The sequence below is a fragment of the Neomonachus schauinslandi genome, chromosome 11, assembly GCF_002201575.2.
Source record: "Neomonachus schauinslandi chromosome 11, ASM220157v2, whole genome shotgun sequence".
Classification (NCBI taxonomy): domain Eukaryota; kingdom Metazoa; phylum Chordata; class Mammalia; order Carnivora; family Phocidae; genus Neomonachus; species Neomonachus schauinslandi.
The window spans coordinates 109,502,461-109,518,232 of NC_058413.1; the positions used below are offsets into that span (position 1 = coordinate 109,502,461).

The 15,772-nt window shown below is 43.3% G+C and overlaps 1 protein-coding gene across 2 annotated transcripts in view; it reads right to left on the reverse strand.

Moving 5' to 3' along the window:
• The window catches only part of DYNC2H1 (dynein cytoplasmic 2 heavy chain 1), a 301,460-nt gene that overhangs the window by 89,437 nt on the left and 196,251 nt on the right, over nt 1–15,772 (reverse strand). For both annotated transcript variants that reach the window (XM_021696303.1, XM_021696302.1), the window contains one exon: nt 13,492–13,596. In XM_021696303.1, the coding sequence (XP_021551978.1) occupies nt 13,492–13,596 (105 nt within the window). The remainder of the gene's footprint in view (nt 1–13,491; nt 13,597–15,772) is intronic.

The window sequence follows — 15,772 nt, forward strand, 5'->3', positions numbered from 1 at the left end:
AATGCATGCATGTATTACAACTACTAAAAAAGTATAATTAAAAAAGTTTAAAACAAAAGAGAATGTTGGCTCCTTTAGCAGAATGGGAGAGGAACAGAACAATCATGGAAATTGATTCAAGTTACTGGTAATATCATTGTTCTTTGTTATTGGTTCATGAGTTTCATTTTATCGTCATGCTTTTAATGTTTTATATATGTATTAATGTTATACGTATAGTCCTTATACATATAACATATAGATGAAAGACTATTTTGAAAAGACAGTGAAAATTTCAGAACTAAAGAAACACACACAAGTCCTATAGAAATATAAATCTTGAAGGAAAACTTCCAAACTCATTCTATGAGGCCAGCATTACCTTGATCCCAAAACCAGACAAAAATCCCACCAAAAAGGAGAATTACAAACCAATATCCCTGAAGAACGGGGATGGAAAAATTCTCACTAAGATACTAGCTAATAGGAAAAGGATTATTCACCACGACCAAGTGGGATTTATTCCTGGGCTGCAAGGGTTGTTCAACATCCGCAAATCAATCAATGTGATACAATACATTAACAAAAGAAAGAACAAGAATCATATGATCCTCTCAATAGATGCAGAAAAAGCTTTTGACAAAGTACAGCATCCTTTCTTGATCAAAACTCTTCAGAGTATAGGCATAGAGGGTACATACCTCAAGATCATAAAAGCCATCTAGGAAAAACACACAGTGAATATCATTCTCAATGGGGAAAAACTGAGAGCTTTCCCCCTAAGGTCAGGAACACGGCAGGGATGTCCACTATCACCACTGCTATTCAACATAGTATTGGAAGTCCTAGCCACAGCAATCAGATAACAAAAAGAAATAAAAGGCATCCAAATCGGCAAAGAAGAAGTCAAACTCTCACTCTTTGCAGATGACATTCATACTCTATGTGGAAAACCCAAAAGACTCCACCAAAAAATTACTAGAACTCATACAGCAATTCAGCAACATGGCAGGATATAAAAACAGTGCACAGAGGTCAGTTGCATTTCTATACACCAACAATGAGACAGAAGAAAGAGAAATTAAGGAATTGATCCCATTTACAATTGCCTCAAAAACCGTAAGATACCTAGGAATAAACCTAACCAGAGAGGTGAAGGATCTGTTCTCTAGAAACTACAGAACACTTATGAAAGAAATTGAGGAAGACACAAAGAGATGAAAAGACATTCCACGTTCATGGATAGGAAGAACAAATATTGTGAAGACGTCAATGCTACCTAGAGCAATCTACACATTTAATGCAATCCCTATCAAAATACCATCCACTTTTTTCAAAGAAATGGAACAAATAATCCTAAAATTTGTCTGGAACCAGAAAAGACCCCGAATAGCCAGAGGAATGTTGAAAAAGAAAAGCAAAGCTGGCGGCATCACAATTCCGGACTTCCAGCTCTATTACAAAGCTGTCATCATCAAGACAGCATGGTACTGGCACAAAAACAGACACACAGATCAATGGAACAGAATAGAGAGCCCAGAAATGGACCCTCAACTCTATGGTCAACTCATCTTCGACAAAGCAGGAAAGAATGTCCAATGGAACAAAGACAGTCTCTTCAACAAATGGTATTGGGAAAATTGGACAGCCGCAGGCAGAAGAATGAAACTGGACCATTTCCTTACACCACACACAAAAATAGACTCCAAATGGATGAAAGACCTAAATGTGAGAAAGGAATCCATCAAAATCCTTGAGGAGAACACAGGCAGCAACCTCTTCGACCTCAGCCACAGCAACTTCTTCCTAGAAACATCGCCAAAGGCAAGGGAAGCAAGGGCAAAAATGAACTATTGGGACTTCATCAAGATAAAAAGCTTCTGCACAGCAAAGGAAACAGTCAACAAAACCAAAAGACAACTGACAGAATGGGAGAAGATATTTGCAAATGACATATCAGATAAAGGGCTAGTATCCAAAATCTATACAGAACTTATCAAGCAGGGAACATGATGTGATGAATGCTGGGTGTTATACGCAACTGATGAATCACTAAATTCTACCCCTGAAACTACTAATATTCTATATGTTAATTAATCCGATTTAAATTAAAGAAAAAAAGAAATATAAATCTTTGGAGAAAAATGAAGGTTTGCGGGAAGTTGCTATTTTATTTAAGTCAGGAAAGGCCTGCTTGACAAGGTCACCTGAAGGTAAGAGTAAGCCATGCAGATGTCTAGGGAGTCAAAGTGGCTGGCAGAGGAAACAGAAAACACAAAGGCTTATAGGCAGAAGCCCGCAGCCAGGGTGGTCTGTGTGCTGTCCCGAGCGAGCCAGGAAAGGAGGTGCAGAAGACAATGACAGAAGGGTGTGTAGGGGCTTGGAGACCTTTGTACTCTGAGTTGGATGGGAAATGACTGGAGGAAAAAGACAACTGCTACCACCATCTAAAAACTATGAAAATGACCATCCTTTTGTTGGAACACCTTATTTCCTGAGCTGGGCTGGCCTTGCCCGGAAGCCAAAATCCCTCTAGGAAGATTTAAGGACTTGTGTAAATGTCGATTCAATTGACTTAAGACTTTTTTCTGAATCATGCAGGGTATTGACTAGATGCAGAAAAGTAAGAACAACTTGCACCAAAATTTCACAACAGTTATCTCAGATTGCTCTAGAGATTCATGGATTTCTAAAGAAATGGTTTTGTTGAAAAAATTTTAAGACTGCAGTTTAAGACTGCATATCCCTGAGTTTACTAATTCCATAAATAACAGCTCAAAACTGTTGAAGTGTAAAGTCTGACACACGATATCCAATGATAACACATCTTTTTCTCGTAGCTGTGGAACCAAATCACAAACTCAACATAAACAACATTTGTTATTTTCTTTTTTTGGTTTTAAATGGACGAGAGAAACTGACAGTTATCAAATTCACAAAATTCCTAGGTTTAAAACACTCATTTGAGAAAAAAATTCTTAAGAAGAGTGAATTCTTGGGGATAGCTTCCAACATTTAATAATTCAAGAAACCTGGGTTATAGCGCTGGGCCTACCACTTACCAGGTCATGACAACGGGAACTCACTACATCTCTAAGTGAAGTTGTGAATAGATGATTTCTAAAGTCTGTTCCTGTAGTACAATACCTTTTGTTTGTTCTTTGTTTTTAAATTCTGAGCTTACAGTCAAGTAAGAAATCTAACTTTGAACTGTCAAAGAGAATCTGATATGCAGTTTTCATGTTATTTAGAATACCAAAATGAGAAATTCTCTGCAGTTTCTCAAAACTCTAGTACAGATGCTTTCAGCGCTGAGGGTGCCAAAGAATCACCCCAAAATATGAATTTCAAAGCCCCATTCCCCAACAGTCTGATTTCACACATCTTGGATGGGAACTTAGCAATCTACCTGTTAAAACAAACTTCCCAAGTAATTCTCATGTAAGTGGCCCACACCACCACCCTCAGATATTCCCTAGGGGTTAACTTAGCAGTAAGACACATACAAAGCTTGATGATTAATCTACACCTGCAATTGTGGGTGAACAGCTAACTTCAAAAAGAGGGAAAGAAAAGAAAAAAGTCATAGAGTGACAGTGACAAGGAGACAAATCTGGGAAAGAAAAAGAGAAAACAACAACTGCTTGGAGAATTGAGATCCCTCAGATCCACGGCCACGGTTTTGAACCAAGAGGTCACGTAGAGAAGGATAGAGACTGTAGCCATGTGTTACTCGTGCAGGCAAGCTCATGTGGTCACTGGACACACTTTCAAAACCACCAAGTAGATAACCTATTACTTCTTTGACCGCTTCATTCTGGCTTTAGGGTCGCACCAACATGGTTGAAGCTTCCCGTTCCTTAGTGATACTGCACACCTAACATCCAATTCCTGGTGAGAATCTTGCGGCTCCCCAGCCGGCCTGTGGTTGGACCTCACCACAGTGTCTGCTGTCAGACGGTCTACTATGGATCATTCTCTCTACCTTCATGATTTAAGAAATGCTATACCGGAATGTTAAAAAAATATGTAAATTGACATATTTGAGGTAAAATTTTCAATTGCTAGAGAGATCAAGACCCTTGAGAGGTAGAAGTTAATTGTAGGCAGTTTACACTGATTTTATGTGTTAGATGTTGATATTTAACTCAAAATAATAACAAGAAAAAGGAACAAAATATCAATTAAAAGATCCAAGTAATTAAAGAGATGACTTCATTATATGGAATCATTGGATTACGTTTCATAATGGCAAATCCTTCTACACGGCCCACCTCTGGTCCTCACTAACTGTGGCAGAGACCGCAACAAATTAGAGTGCTTACTCTATAGAGGAACTAAAAGAGATGGAAAACATTTGTGAATTAAACTTTTATTGAATCTTAATTTCAGTTTAACTATCAAATTGCTTAGTACAGTTTCACAGTTTTCTCCTATTTTTCTGACCCTTTGTTCAAATTTCACACTATTTTTTCCTAAGCTGTGTGCTGCACGTTTTCTTAGTCTGGAGAATATGCTGTCACTGCATGATTATCAACAAATGCAAACATAAGAAGAAAACGCAAAATTAAAAGGCAGTTAAAAAAACACAGCTGTTTGGGCGCCTGGGTGGCTCAGTTGGTTAAGCGACTGCCTTCGGCTCAGGTCGTGATCCTGGAGTCCCAGGATCGAGTCCCACATTGGGCTCCCTGCTCGGCAGGGAGTCTGCTTCTCCCTCTGACCCTCCCCCCTCTCATGCTCTCTCTATCTCATTCTCTTTCTCAAATAAATAAATAAATAAAATCTTTAAAAAAAAAAAAAAAAAAAAAAACACAGCTGTTAAATAAAACTGCTATTATTAAAAGAAGGGTCTCCTACAGTTGAACTCATTGCAGATATCTTCAACACCTAACTTCTTTTAAGAGAGAAATAAACTAAAAAAAAAAGAGAGAGAAATAAACTTCTATATGACAAAAAACTAACTTTCCATGGTTCTTTAGTGACTATGATGATTAACAAACTTGTATGTTTTATCCTATTTATTAGATTTTGTGACAAATGAGTGAAGATGTGCAATAACTAAAATCCATCCTTAGAAACCAATGAAGGGGAAAACCACCAGATGCCATACAAAAAAAAAAAAAAAAAACACACACAAGAACACATACCCACAGGCACCTCCTTTTCTGAACACCTATAACCTTATAAAAATTCTGCCTTTTCTACCTATTTTACAAAAATTGTACCTCTGATTCAGGAATGATACAGAAATACTTTCATGATAGCTATGTTTGTACTCATTCAATTGTATCTAATACGTAATTATATTTATATGTACATATGTATATACATGTACATTTCATGAATCAATTTATTGATTTACTTATTTACTACTTCCTGTTGACTTTATAAGATCTGAAAACTTCCTGAAATTGTTTGCAAAATTTTGTGTGTACATGTATATATTTTTCTGAGGAGAGAATTCAGAGCTTCAGGTGCTAAAAGGGATCCATCCCACAAAAGCAAAGGTTAAGAACTACCCGAAACTATGATTGTTACTGGTCCTGATGCTTTCAAAGTATACCAGAACTCCTTTTACTACTCTCCTACTGTTACCATTTTGATTTTATAAAATGCTGCTTTACAAATAATGCTGAAATGAGACCCACTGTAACTTTACAACTGGTTATTTACTAAGGACCAACTTCAGAAACACAACTGCTATCTCACACTCACGTACTGCGACAGTTTCTCCAGGGCATCCACTACACTACGTTCAGGTCTGCAGTTGGCTCAAGGATGCGATAAGAACCAATGATGTAATGTGTGATGACTAGCATAACATAATAACATTTAAAAAAGGAAAAAAAATATGTGACCGTAATAGCTATGGTGTGGTACGAACTTCCTCACATGATCAATGTCCTCAATCAGACAAGAGCACTCGCTCCTAGCTGATACTACAGAAGGCAGTGCACATGGGGTCCTCAAGTTCTCCACCAAGAGAAAAAGAAACTATCCAAATCAATACAAAGAGATTGAAAAAATAAAGAAACGCCAGTAAGCAACAGGACAGTATGAACGATGTGATGAAAACTTCAGAAGTAATGATTGACAGATTTTTTTTCCCAAAATTTAACGGAAATGGTAAAACAGGTTCAAGAAACCCAATGGACACTAGTAGTAAGATGAAGAAAAAGAAATCTACACCACAATCCAACTATTTACAATCAGTTACAAAAAGAAAATATATAAAGCCGTGAAAGGGAGGGAAAAAGAACATTAGGTAAAGAAACACAATAACCTAGAGACTCGACATTAAAAGGATAAGGTTATAAACAACATTACAACAAGAAGCTTGATTATCAAGATGAATGGACAAATTCTTTGAGGTATCTATATATATCGATAGATACGAAGATTACCAAAACTGACCCAAGAAAACTAAAATAATAATCAATAACCTTACAAGGATGAAAGAAATCGAATTTCTATTGCGCTACTGTTCTTGCTTATCTCACTTTTACACCTGCTGTAAATACACGAGACCGAAACCATGTTCTTCTCCCCTTGGCCAGTCAGTTCTTCCAGAGAAATTACAGGAACGATACAGTTTAACTTCATTCATGCATGGATCCCAGAACTCTTCATTTTCTGTGTGGGTCCAAAATTATGTCTGGTGTCACACCTCTTCCTGAAAACATCTGGCAACCATTTCGTAGAGTCAATCTGCAGGCAATAAATTCTATATTTATTTGTCTTCCTTTATGGAAGATACTTTGCTGGGTATAGAACCAGGTTCAAGAGTTTCCTTGTTGAGCCCTTCCCAGTTACCATCCCACTGTGTGCTCGTGCAACTCCAGAGAAGGCCGCCCGGATAATGGCCTTTGTTCCTCTGTGCTCTGGTGGGACAAAGTTCTCAGTATTTTAGTCTTTTGTTTTGACAGTTCAAATATCTGTGCGTCTCTGTGGGATCTTTTCCCTCGGGGTGGGTGAGGAGTTATCTGGAACAGTGCTCTTTGAGCTTCACGGATCTGTGGACACCGACTACCTCGCGGTCAGACTGTGTGATGTTGTCCCACAGTGTTGGATACTTCGTGGTTGTGTTTTTCCTAGTCTGTTTCCTCCTGTGTTTCAGTCTGGGTAACTTCAATGATCTATCTTCAAATTCATGGGTTCTCTCCTTGGATATTTCAAGTCTACTGCTTAGCTCGAAGATCTTCTCCGTTAATACTCCGCTTATTTCTAGTACTTTCATCTTCTCCAATCTTGTAGTCTCTACACCACTGCCGAAATTAACTAGTTTTTCCATCAGAACCTTTAACACACAAATCATCATTATTTACATCACCTAGTGGACCATTGTGACACCCAGGTCATATCTAAGCCTGGTTCTACTGACTGCTTGGGAGACAAACGTCTCGCGAGGGTGTGGCTTGCTTCCTCGCGTGGGGCACGTCCCCGTTTCCCGCACTGTTGTTGAGAGCAGAGCCATCTTGTGTGGGGCAGCAGCGACCCGGGCAGTGTCGGTGTGTGGGAAGGGCGCGGGGCCTGGGAGTGGGGTTTGTGTTCCGTCAGGGGATTGTCGCTAGAGTTACCCCGAGCACACTGAGGACTCCAGGTTCCCGTGGAGGTTCTCTCACTTAGGCTGGGGGCTGGCGGGGTGGGGGGCTTTCATCGCTGTCTGCCCCCCCTCAAGATTAGGGCTCCTGTTCCTGCACCTCAGAGAGGGTCGGTCACCCATGACCCCGCAGGAGGCTCAAACGGCCCCTTGTTACTCACTGTTCCCCACCGTCTGCTGCCCCGATTATGTGTCTGTCTTTGGTGGACATGGTACCCCGGGTCAGGACATGGGCCTTCTCAGAGCCCCGTCCCTGTCCCCCTGCAGCTCCAGGACAGGCACGGATGCAGCCCCTGTGCACAGGTCTGGAGGGTGTTTCTATCTACCAATATGCCTCCAAGAAGTTCTCTAGTCCTCCCTTAAAAGCCTTCTGGTTGGGGAATTGCTGTAGACCTGATACTACTAGCCTGCGGGTAGGAGGTAAAAGACGGGGACCCTCTTGTTGAAGACCAGTCTGCAGCTTCGGGGGATGCGGCCTTCTCACTGCTCCTGCCCTCCGAGCTGTAATCTGGACAGATTTCTTCCCCTAACAGAAGGGTGAAGAGTTTTTTCCTACTGCCTTCTACCAGTTGTAGTGTTTCAACAGTACCCTAAGGGCGATGGTGCAGCTCCCCTCTGTTGTCTTGGTTTTTTGCCTCCTCCCCTGAGATGGAGGCTTCTGTTCCAAAAGGCAGACGGAGACAGATCCACGTGCCTCGCCCCACCAAAGCGACTTTGTTCTGCCCCCCCAGGCCATCCCCCGCAAGGAAGCTTTCTACGACTAGCATCAGCAGGGGTCCACGGAGAAGAGGCCTGCAAGAAGGGGAGATCCAGGTCTGACCACGCCTACGGGCACTCGTCTCCCCTTAGGTCTCGGCCAGCTGGTGTTCACCGCCTCTCTCTGGGGATTCAGGAAAAGTCATGACCCATCTTGTTTGTTAGAGGAGGAACAATGCTCCCTGCACTCATCTCGATGCCTGAGTCTAACTCACTGCTGAGCACAATGGCCTTCCTGCGGTCACAAGCCTGGCCACCAGCAGGGAAGAGTTCTGATGCTGCAGTGCATCTACCCGGTGACAAGAGCACCCTCCGGTCCCGTGAGTCAATGCCGACCCAGGGAAGGAGTCTGGGTGGCCCTGCTAGCACTCTGCCTTCATCACCCAGGGAAGAGGGCCCTTCTTGCTTAATTTTGATGCAAGAAAACAAGAGATGGAGAAGGATGAAGAGAACGGCACTTCATGAATCCCTCCAGAACCACAGAAACTAATGGCAACTACTGTTTCTTGAGGACTATTTCAATGATTTCATAGATCTGGGCAGACAGCCATTCATTTATGGAAGATGAGCACAGTGTGGGAGGATCTGGAGCTCCCTTCTCCTACAGACACACCGAGCCAACGGCCACACGTGCTGCAACTCGCTCTGGAAACTGCCTGAGTCTGGCAGACCAGGTCTTCTGTGGCTAAAGGCATCAAGAAAAGGCCACACAGAGGAGGTCAGGAGGGAAGGAGGCCCATAGGGAACCAACCTCTGGCTAGGCGGCGACCCATAAGCAGGAGGGATGCCACAGGCCGGCATGGACACATTCACTCCCTGAGAAGGGGGTCCAGCTTCAACTTGGGCCCCCAGGTCTCAGGGACCTGCACTGGAAACCAGAGCCCCCATCACGTCTGGCTATGAAAATCGCCGAGCCTGGCTCCGGGAGCTCACCAAGCAGGAGAGCAGGAGGGTTATAGTAAGCAGAGTCTCCGCTCTTCAGAGGCCAACACACTAGATCATTAGGCCTGAGATCCAGCACACAAGCACCTTTTCAAAGGGAAGTTTAAAAAGTGCCCAGGAAACAGACTGAGGGTTGCTGCAGGGCACAGGGGGTGGGAGGATGGGGTAAGTGGGGGACGGGCATGAAGGAAGGCGCGTGATGTCATGAGCACTGGGTGTAACATGCAACGGATGAATCGCTACATTCTACCTCTGAAACTAATAGTACTCTATGTTAATTAACTGAATTTAAATTAAAAAATAAAAATTTTTAAAAATAACAAAAGAGTAAAAAGTGCCTAGGGTGTAAATGAAGGAGATTTCCTAATTTTAGGACTTGTGCCAGAGAGACAGGGACCTGTAGGAGCTTTCTCTGGGAGAGAAGATGCGAGCAAGCATCACTTTTCTTGCCTCTCATCAGCCCAGCTGGCCAGACCAATTCCAACACTGGGGCTACCGGAACCCCTGCCCCACCCTGGCATCCCGCTACCATCCGGCCCGCCCAACCCCACCGCCCTAGAAGGCACCGTCCAGGTGCCTCCCAGCTGCCACAGCTGGTGGGCAGCCCAGGGGTGACCAGCCTCCCCTGCAGGGGACTCCGGTCTTACCGCACCTTGCAGGCAGACTCCGCAGGAGCTGACACCCACCTGGAGAAACTACTGTCCCGACACAACGGCAACATGTACACAACTGTCAACAACTAGCTTAAACAGAAATGGACGGAATGCTCCAGCCAAAAGATGGAGCATCTGGATCAAAAACAACAATGAAAACAAGACCCATGTACACACTGCCCTTGAAAGACCTAAAGACAACACAGAGTGGAAGGAACTGAAACAGATAATCCATGAAGATAGAAGAGAAAACCACAAGTCAGTAACAATGCTTAGATCAGACAATATAGACTTTAAAACAGACTGTACAGAAGAGAGGAAGCAGGGTATTAAATAAGGATAAAGGGATCAATCCAACCAGAATAACTGTAAATATTTATGTACCCAACATAGGAGGCACCTGAATATATAAAGCAAATACTGACAGACACAAAGGATGGTATTTATGGTAATTCAGTAACAGTAGAGGAATTTAACACCCCATTTACATTAATGGATAGATCATTCAAACAGAAAGTCAGTAAGGAGACACTCGCTTTCAAGGGACCAAACAGATATAAAGAGAATATTCCATTCCAAAAATGGAGAACACATATCCCTTTCAAATGAACATGGTTTATTCTCCAGAACAGACCCCATGTTAAAACACACAAGAAGTTTCACAGTAAGTTTAAGAAGACTGAAATAATATCAAGCACTCTTTCCAACACAATGATGAGAAACTAAAAATCAATTACAGTTAAGAAAACTGGAAAAAAAAAAAACCCATAAACACACGGAGGCTAAAACACAAAGCTACTAAACAACCAATGTGTCAATGAAGAAAGACAGGAGAAAACAAAAAAATACCTCAAGACAAATGAAAATGGAAACACAATGGTTCGAAATGCTTGGGAAGCAGCAAAAGCAGTTCTAGAAGGGAAATTTAGAGAGACACAGGCCGGCCTCAAGAAACAGGAAAAATCTAACTTTCCACCTAAAGGAACTAGACAAGGAACAATAAACAAAGCTCCAAATTAGAAGAAAGAAATAATATAGAGCAAAAATTAAAAAATACAGATTTTAAAAAATAGAAAAGATCAATAAAACTAAGATCTGGAAAAGATAAAACAGTAAACCTTACCAGACTCAAGAGTAGAACAGAGAAGAGCTTCCAGGGATGATGGTGGAATAGGAGCCCCAAGCTCACCTCGTCCCACAGACACAACCGGGTAACGCCCTCCCTCATCAGTGAAAATAACCCAGGAAACGACCGGGAGCCTCAGAGCAGACTCCGCAGCTAAATGCAGGGAGCAGGCCACACAAAGACTCGGGAGCTAGACGGACCGTGGTACCGTCTGTGGGGGTGTGGAGAGGGGAGAGGGGCAGACCCCACACCAGGTGCCCCAGATGCAGGGGGACCCACAAAGGGAAGATGAATCAATCCCCTTAACAGTTTGCTTTGAAAACCAGAGGGGCCTAACTTGGCGAATTCTTACCATCAGTGGAGTTTGACGCCTGGAACTTTAAAAACCAGAGAGCTCAGATCTGGGAGACCCGAGAGTCCCCACCCTCGAAGAGACAGCACAGCCCACGGCCTGGGGCGAGACGGCACAGAAGCAGCACTCTGGGCACCATTTCCCTGCCTGCCGCCCGGCCTCAACACGGGACCGCCGCGGGCACGAGTGCAGCAACACAACTCGCCACCTAGCGTGCCCCCCGTGCAGCCCGCACCCGCCTTCTCGTGCGCCTGGGCTCCAGACCTCTCATGGGACACCGGTGCAGCCCTCGCTAACAGGGCCCGCCCCGCCCCACGCTTCCGCAGATGTGTCCCGTCCACCCCCACGGCCCGAGGTCCTCAGTGGCTGCAGGCCCCTGGCTAGCATTCCACGGCCCGTCCTCAAGTTCTCCCGTGCCGAGCCCTCGGCTGGAGCCTCCCAAAGACGTGCCACCGGCTGGCAGTGCGCCCGCGGTGCAGACTGGGGCCAGCACCCCTCCGAAGGGACCCCAGCCCAGGGAGAAGGGAAGACAGCCACACACACCGATCAGACGGCAGCCCCAGCAGCGGGCTGGGGGCAGACAGCTGGTCTGCTGGGGACACTGCCCACCCATAACGGTTTCTCAGGGGACAACACAACTCTACTCTTGAGTCTGGTAACGGTTTACCATTGTCCTGCACTCCGGTACCACTGCATCTCGGGCGAACTCCGGGCTTGACTCAACACAAGCCCACCGTGGCCCCAGACTGGCCCGCACATAATACAGAATCCTCCCCCGGGCAAAAATGAACTATTGGGACTGCACCAGAGTAAAAAGCTTCTGCACAGAGAAGGAAACAATCAACAAAACTAAAAGGCAACCTACGGAATCGGAGAAGATATTTGCAAATGACATAACCAATAAAGGGTTAGTATCCAAAATCTATAAAGAACTTATACAACTCAATACCCAAAAATCAAAGAAGCTAATTAAATAATGGGCAGAAGATATGAATAGACATTTTTCCAAGAAGACATCCAAATGGCCAACAGACACATGAAAAAGTGCTCAACATCGCTCGGCATCAGGGAAATCCAAATCAAAACCACAATGAGATATCACCTCACACCTGTGAGAATAGCTAAAATCAACAACTTACAAGAAACAACAACAGCAAGGATGTGGAGAAAGAGGAACCTTCTTCCACTATTGGTGGGAACGCAAGCTGGTGCAGCCACTCTGGAAAACAGTATGGAGGTTCCTCAAAAAGTTGAAAACAGAGCTACCATATGATCCAGCAATTGCACTACTGGGTATTTAGCCAAAGAATACGAAGATACTAGTTTGAAAGGATACATGCACCCCTGTTTTTATAGCAGCCAAATTATGGAAACAGCCCAAGTGTCCATCGACTGATAAATAGATAAAGAGGATGTGGTATATATACAATGGAATATTAGTCATAAAAAAATAGTCATAAAAAAAGAATGAAATCTTGCCATTTGCAACAACATAGATGGAGCTAGAGAGTATGATGCTAAGCAAACCAACTCAATCAGATAAAGACAAATACCATATTATTTCACTCAGATGTGGAATTTAAGGGGAAAAAAAAAAAAAAAAAAAAAATGAGAGGCAAACCAAGAAACAGACTCTGAACTAGAGAGGACACACTGATGGTGACCAGAGGGGGATGGAGGAGCGCACCTGTTGTGATGAGCACCGGGTGGTGTACAGAATTGTTGAATCACTATACTGTACACCTGAAACTAGTATTACACTGTGTGTTAAAAATACTGGAATTAAAATAAAAAACTTAAAAAAATGTTGCCTTAATATAGTCACAGGAAGTAAAATAAATATATTTTGGAGGAAGTGATAGCATTCAATGTTATTTTACTAACTCTAACAATTGTATTAAATATAGAACTCTTTGGCTCTTTTAAAACTTATTTAATGTAGAGCTTGAATCTACCATGTTAAATAAAATGAAAATTTTAAATAACAGCTTGTGGGGTCTGAAGTATTAAATCAAATTTCATGTTGTTTCTTTCAGGTTCAGTGGCAACATTTCCCCACACAGCACCTCTCTTCTCAGGTTACCTGAGAACTGATCATGCGCTGCGACGAGCGAGCTACATTGGCAGGAAGACCAAAGAAACTCGGTCTGTCATCCTCTGGAAGCTTGTCGATCACAGCACGATAGTCCTAAATGTAAACAAGTGAAAACAGCGTTTCTACAAAGATTGAACTTACAACCACTGAAATCAGAAAGGAGAGACATTGGGAAGTATTAAATTATTAGTTACTCATATGTTCACATTTTCTAGGGAAATCTAACGTTCAGTCTATGTAATACTTAGTTGTCTACAGAAAATAGTCTTGGTCATTACTACTTCTTCATCCCTAAATTTAAAAAATACAGTATCACATAATGTAACTCACCACATTCAAAGGAACACTGCATTAATTAAAACAGAAATACTTTGGTGGCCAGGGCTCCTATGTGTAAGAGATCGTGTGAGATGTTTTTAGGAAAGCTCCGAACCTACCCGAGACTTATCTGCAGACTGCAGTTGTGCTTACTCCAAGAAAAATATTCCAGCTATCGTCTGAAACTTACAGGAACCCCAGGAACCTCTATGCACATGCTCTGGTGAGCAAGCACGGCTTTGTCAATCACATGACATGAAGCAATTTCACGGTGCGACTTCAGTGCTCCAGTGAGGTGTAGGGAGACACACTGACCACCGGATCGTTTCCTCCCAGAATTGCTGTACACATCGCAAAGGGTCATGTATCGAGCCAGCGTCTGCAGTTACGGACTCTAAACTCTAGATGGGAAACTGGAGCGCAGACCAAGAGGGTTTATCCACTTGGACTCCAGGGTAAGAACTGTTTTGTCTGGCTGTTGTCCTGCAGAGGGGGTCCTGCATACGTGTCTACGCTGTTGCTGCCCCTCCCCTCATCCCCTCTCATCCCTGGCCGTTGTCCGTGAAGCCCTCCCCATGCAGCGGCTGGACTTCAGGAAGCCCAGGGCCTGTAAACACATCAAATTTGGGAAAGACATGCTGTTTTTGAAATTTTTCCCAGCCTATAACTCAGCACTTGTTACTTCCTCAAGGTGTTCAATCGCAACGTATGTGTATGCATCAGTAGGTATGTGTGTATGAGCCTGGGGTACATGCTTGTACACGCATGTGCGTACATGATATAGGGCACAAAGCAGATGTTCTCATCCTCCTGGGAAACTCCAGCCTCCTCCTCCTCCAGAACTGTGTTAGAAACTTAACATTGATTCTCATAAATCAACCTACAAATATAAATCTCTGATTCTCTATTGATACCCTTTGCTCATTTCAAAACAGCTGTGAACTTTTCTCATGTACATTGGCTAGAATCTGCCCCCGACCCCGCAACCGTACACAGACACGTTTCCTAAATGACAGACAGCTGCACATCCACACCGATGTGTCCTCACTTGGATGCAAAAAAATATACACCAAATGATACCATCTACACGAAGCTCAAAAACAGGCCAAGTTAATGCAGGCTGTGGCACCTGGGAGGCTCCATCGGTTAAGCGTCTGACTCTTGTTCTGGCTCAGGCCATGATCTCACGGTCCTGGGATCAAGCCCTACATCGGGCTCCGTGCTCAGCGGGTACTCTGCTCGAGATTCTCTCTCTTCCTCTGTCCCTCCCCCCCCACTCATGTGCATTCTCTCTCTCAAATAAATCAACCTTAAAAACAAACAAAAAAAGCTGAAGTAGGCTATTAGAAGCCCAGACGATGTACCCTTTGTGGGGTAGGCAATGACTAGAAGGGAACACGAGGAGAACTTCTGGGGAGCTAGTCATGTTGTGTTTCTGGATCTCAGTGCTGGTTACACTCCAGTGTATAAAAACTCATTGCATAGTACATTTATGATGTGCACTTTTCCGTAGGAGTTTTATTTTTCAGTTTAAAGCTCACAGAGAGAGGGAAGACCTGTCGGTGCACTACATGAAATAAATGGACCATGAATAGCCATGGGATGCGTCTATTTGCTGTGGGAAGCCCTCCCGCTAGAAAGTCAGCCCCAGAGATGCCCACGGTGCCCACGCGGTCTGGAACAGGGCCACCAGGGGCAGACAGATAAACAGGGGCTCCTACTCAATAAATGAGTGAATGAAAGAAAGATACTGAAAACCAAAACAGATGGGATACATTTAACTGGCAAGATATTCAGTAACATATTTAACATTGGTCTTTATACTTTGACTTTTGACAACTATGTCACTGAAACAGAAGAATTTTCTCAAAAAATACTTGGGATGAGAGAAAAATCCACAATCCTGAGAGAACTATATAACTGAATATGTATCTCTGTAATTCATGAAGAG